The following is a 5,780-nucleotide window of genomic DNA, read 5'->3' on the forward strand; positions in this document are numbered from 1 at the left end:
TAAAATTTTGAAAAATATAAATATTTATGAAAAATTGAAAGTTTAATATTAACATACTTCATAATTAATCTTTTTAAGTTTTCGTTTCTAATCCTTTTCAATTTCATGTTAATTATCATGGATCCTACGTATGCAAATTTCATTTTAATTTTTGATAATTAACTATCGCGATCTTTTTTATCCTGTTATTTAATTTTAATGTCACGATGGTAACTAGATTTATCTATTTTAATAATATAAAATAAAGTTTATATGTTTTTATTTAGTTTATAAGTAAAAATAAAAAAAATTAATTGTTTAAAGTTAAAACGATTGTTTTTAGTGTTTATAATAATTTTAAAAGAATAAAATTAATCATAAATTATTTTTATTTAATAAAAATTTGTTTTTGGTTGTTTTGTTAAGGAGGATAAAAGTTTTGGTAAAATTGTAAATCAATTAGATAGAACTTAGTTTCTTTTATAAAAATTTTGTGTGAATTGGGTCGTCAAGGGAGAAAATAGTCACGTGGACAGAAAGCAGCTCCTTAGCCGAGGTGGCACTTCAGCACCGACGGGTACACAACCCTTACTTGATAAGATCAAGTACTTGTAAACGGAAAAGGGTATGTTGGTGAGTTCTTCAATCCGTTTGGCGTTGGTTATTTACATAAAAGTCTTAAGTTTTTCAAGTTTTGTCGGTTTTGTCGGCGTGACAATTTTTTGTGCATTAATGTCTAATATTTGTGAAGATTTGTTCAGTTTTTCCCTTTAGCCATTTTTGGCCTTCTCAACAAGCCACCACCCCCTTGGTCGGTTATATTCTAGCTTTCTACTCCTCCATTCTCTCTCAAGAAACCGGTGCTACCACCACTATCCTCGACTGTCAAAAAATCAAAAACCTTTTTTCGGATCTACACACATTTGGTGGAACCACCTTCCCTTCGCCATCAAACCCCACCAAACATCACTGTCTTCCGACCACCCGAGCTGCCTACGCCACCTCCTCCTTATGCCGAAAAATCGAAAAGCACCACCATTCTAGATATGTACACACCGATGAAACCGCCTTTCCTTTGCCATCAAACCCTACCAACCACCATTGTCTTCCGATCACCACAACTACCTTGGCCACCCTCCTCCCTCCGTCGGAAAAATTGAAAACCCCCTTGTCTTTCCATTTCGATTTCACTACAACTCCTAACCTTTATTTTCGTCGTAAACCTTAGCCGTCGCCATCTTTACTTTGTCTTTTGGTTTTCTAAGGGTGGTGGTGTTGGAGGTAGGTTTGTGTGTGTGATTTCTAGATTTATGGTGGTGGCAGCGATTTCCAGGTTTGTGGCGCGTAAACCCTAGCCGTCGCCATCTCTACTTTGTCTTTTGGTTTTCTAAGGATGGTGGTGGTGTTGGAGGTAGGTTTGTGTGTGTGATTTCTAGATTTATGGTGGTTGCAACGATTTACACGTTTGTGGCGACAGCGGTGGTGGTTGCTTCTAAGGGTAAACCCTAGTGGAGATTATGGTGGTTGTGAAGGCAAAGGTGACATGTGAAGAATAAAAATGGTTAAAGGGCAAAAATGAATATTTTTTTACAAATATGCATAAAAAAGGTTGGACTTCAAGAGTTTTTAAATTGTTCTATTTGAAGAACAAAAAAAAATTTATAAGCCAATTTTTTAATTAAACCGACCTTTTAACCTTTTTAAACCTCTACCAAATTTAACATTAAGTATTTTAAGCCATTTAAATCAGATTTTTAGTTATCATCATATAACGAATGAAAAGGCAAACGAGCAACAAGTTGCGCCGCTAAGCCCTTTTGTATGGTAAAGTCAATTCTTTTGAAGACTACATCCACAGATCTAGGATATAACATTATTAAGTATTTATAAAAAAAAACTTAATTAAATATGCTTTACATTATTATATATTTTAAATAATTTATCGGCTACATTATTAAACTGTCATGTTTTAATTTTTTATTAGCTATCTAACAGCTAAATTTTCATTATCAGTTGTGTGTACTGTGTACATTTATATAATAATTTCCAACACGATTCTTGTTTAAATTTTAAAATAAATCAAAGAACTTTACAATATTCTAAAGGAGTTAACCGGAAAATCGATCCCTGTCACTGGGCCGGCAAAGTTTCCGGCCGCCATGACAGATCCGACGAACCAAAACCTAGATCTGTATGATCAAACAATCCATCTAACGCCACGTATTCACCGTTGTTACTATAATTACTAACATTAACATCGTCATAACCAAATTCATACTCGAATGACCCATAGTTTGAGATCTGATCATCTAACCCCCATAACTCACTGAGTTCAACCGACTCAGCCAAAACTCTCATCTTTTCCGATGCGGTTAGAGTCGTATCCGTATCCGTTTCGGTCGGCGGAAGACCGAGTTCGTCATCCGACGCCTCAAAAAGAAACCCAAGCTCCGGCCGGGATTCGGAATTTACTCCGGCACCAAACTCAGGCACCGGAGAAATCTCATCTTGAAAGCTCTTCATGAACGAGTCAAGGTCGTGATTCACTGTGGACGCATCTGAATCGTCCAAAATGTCGAGGAGGATTCTTTTGGCCTCAACTGAGTCAAACCCCGACTCGTCTGAGTCAGAACGGACTCGTTTCTTGCAACTCAGAGATTCCATTTTAACAATAGAGAGAGAGTGGTAGGGGTAGTTTCGGAATAAAGATTTGTTGATGAGGGAGACGAAGGATGTTTGTGAAGTGGCAAAGGAGACGGAAGGGGTTTTATAGGGAGGGACAAAGTTTGATTTTATTTTGATTTTTTTATTATTATTTTATTTTTTATTAGTGTCGATGATGGGAAGAGAAGGACAGGGGCGCGTGGAGGCATTTACTTCGAACATCACGCATGTCTTAGGCTGTTTTTTATTTCTTCTTTATCAAAACTTTTTTCCGCCAAAATGGTTCTTCTAGTGCAAATCTTGCTCACACCAATGGTCATGAATATCCATTACAAACCATTTTTGACATTTTATAAATATTTATTGAGTAAATTTTACATTAGAATCATTTGTGAAACTTCATGTAATAATCGTTTATTACTATTTTTTTTAATCTTTTTTCATATATTCTAATATTTTAGCTTTTTATTTTTTTATTTGATTTATTAAATATTACAAATATATCTTTAAATATTATTAAAAGAGAAACCTTATGACACCATTTTAAATAATCTAGGTCATTATTGTATTTTAATCTTATGTTTTTTACCCTTAGATCAAATTGATGACATCATCTTCACCAAATTGAATATATAATTTCAATAAAATCTTCCTATATTTTAAATCTTGAATTTCCAGTTATAAAGATTTTAATATGGTCAACTTTAAAAACATATTACTAACAAACTATTTCAATTAAGGCATTAATATCAACCATTAATATAAATTTGTTTATATTAGTAAACCATTTTATATAAAATCTATTTTTATTAGGAAACCATTAATACCAAAAAATCAGATTCAAATTATCACATACATATACGATTCATCATTGAATCTGCGACTCATACTTATTTTCAATCGCTGCTTTTTTTAAAGCTTCTCCTACAACATCATTCTTATTGTTTATAACTTTCATCATCATTCTCTACTTCAAACCTTCGTTGTTGTGCAGTAGAAGGTCAGTATATTTTTTCGCTTTTTATATTTTTTTCGATTATTTTTTTGTTCCTATATCAAATATATGTATTCATATATTTTGATTTTTTTGTCACAAATTACATGAAATCGGTTAACTACTTTTCTGAAACTTTTCAAATAAATAGGAAAAGATATTACGTACATTTAACAAAACAGAAATTAACTATCTTTGAAATTGACACTAATTAGGAATATGTTATTTTTATATATTAGAGATTATTATGATTTTTGTTAATTATTATGTCATAAGAATCCGCTTAATTTTAGTATGATTTTAAAATATTTTGGTATGATCCTATTACACTTTTAGGTTGATTTAATAGGAAATAATATATAATCTATTTATGCATCCTTTGAAATTAAGTATGGAAACAATTTTATTGACAATTATAATAACTTTCATACCTCTTTATGAATCATACCTCTTTATAGATAAATACATTGTATACATCCCTTTTATTTCATATAAAAGTACTTTCTAAATCTAATTGTTTTCTCTTTCATTTTACACCCATGACACAAAACAATCGCGATGAGATTGTCTTTGATAAGGTTGCTGACATCGATGCATCCAATGAAACTTGAAACATTCGTGTTCAAGTACTCTTGCTTTGGAAGCAAACTTAAAAAACAACCCATACATGTTCAGTAGTTTGGACATGATTTTAATTGACGAGTAGGTATAATTTTTTTCTTTTTATTATTATGTTGCTTTTAATTTATTAAATTTTAAAGTTAACCAATTTTTTTTCACTTACATACACTAAAATACAAGCAACAATAAAAAAATTTCATTAGTTCGTTTGAAGCCCTCTTTGTTGAAGGATATGTAAGGGAAATTAGTAGTTTTGGTATGGCTAGAAATGAAGGAGATTACATGGTGGTTGATCATAAGCATAAGAATAATTTCTACAAAACAACCAAAGTTTGTGTATCAAATGATTTTGCTGTTATGGTGGATCCTTATAATTTTGTGACTTTCCAGGATTTGATCGCCAAGAATCTCGACACTTGTGTTGCATTTGGTAAGGTTTTATTTTACATTCTGCCTTATCTACACGTAAATATTTATTGTATTACACATCTATAATACAACAACTTTTTATTTTTTTTGTTCCAGATTTTCTTGGTCAGGTTGTGTTGACTAATCCCATGAAAGTGATTATTGAAAATTCAAGGGAGAAACGATTGATGAACCTGGTTGATTGTCACACCCCAAAACCGGAACGGCGGAAACGTTCGGGGGTGGAGGAAGTCATGTGTAGTATCACAAGTCATGCATCATAGTAATCAAAGTAACAAACAACCATTTCATTAGAAAGAAAGTGTTTACAAAGTATGCGGTTCACATAACATAGACTGCAAAGTAAATAACAAAACAAGACATGAAGCTAATATGCTCTATCTTCTGAATCCCAGTGCGCGTACCTGTCTACTGGTCTCCTGAGAATACAAGTTATTTTGAAAGCGTAGATCAGCATTTAAGCTGGTGATTTCATAAGATTTTAGTGATGTAAGTAAGTTGTAAGAAAGTTGTAGTAAGTTGTAAGTTCTTTTAGAAAAGTTTGCCTGTTCCTCCAGAAAATCCTATATTTCCTGCTTTGATGAAAGATAAGTAAAATGACTCTACAATCCTTTCTATGAGTACTAAATGGATACAAGTTATATAAAACCCATAGTAAACAAAAAATCGATTGTGTGTATCTGCCCTAAGCCCACAACCAAACAAGGAACATGAAATGAGGCGAAAGGCACACATCTCATTGTTTGTTAGATCATCGTTGTATATAACCCTGGCGTATTCACTTGGTACTCACGGAGTTAACTGTAATAGTTCCTTTATATTTGATGAAAATATTCTTTAAGAAAACCCTTATTTCTTTTAGTAAAAATGGTAACCACAATGGTTCCTTCTATAATCACTTAGTTTATACTAGTTATATGAAATCTAATAACGAATAGATAGTTAATTGTGTGAATCTGCCCTAAGCCCACAACCAAACAAGGAACAGGGAATGAGGCGGAAAGCACACATCCAATTACCTATCGGGTATTAATTATATATAACCCTGATGTATAAACTAATGTATTATAGAATTAACCACTTAAGGTCCTTT

At 32.4% G+C, this 5,780-nt stretch overlaps 1 protein-coding gene across 1 annotated transcript; it reads right to left on the bottom strand.

Moving 5' to 3' along the window:
- Nucleotides 1-2,109: 2,109 nt before the first annotated feature.
- Nucleotides 2,110-2,643, bottom strand: LOC145130425 (uncharacterized). The gene has a single exon (XM_079065232.1). The coding sequence runs from the start codon at nt 2,641-2,643 to the stop codon at nt 2,110-2,112; it is 534 nt and encodes a 177-aa protein (XP_078921358.1).
- Between the last annotated feature and the right edge of the window lie 3,137 nt (nt 2,644-5,780).

Source organism: Lactuca virosa, chromosome 8 (genome assembly GCF_052849685.1).
Source record: "Lactuca virosa cultivar CGN04683 chromosome 8, Lactuca_virosa_CGN04683_v6, whole genome shotgun sequence".
Lineage (NCBI taxonomy): Eukaryota > Viridiplantae > Streptophyta > Magnoliopsida > Asterales > Asteraceae > Lactuca > Lactuca virosa.

What these genes read in the sequence shown, in the direction of transcription:
- LOC145130425 (XM_079065232.1), bottom strand. Translation starts at nt 2,643, where the DNA reads ATGGAATCTCTGAGTTGCAAGAAACGAGTCCGTTCTGACTCAGACGAG.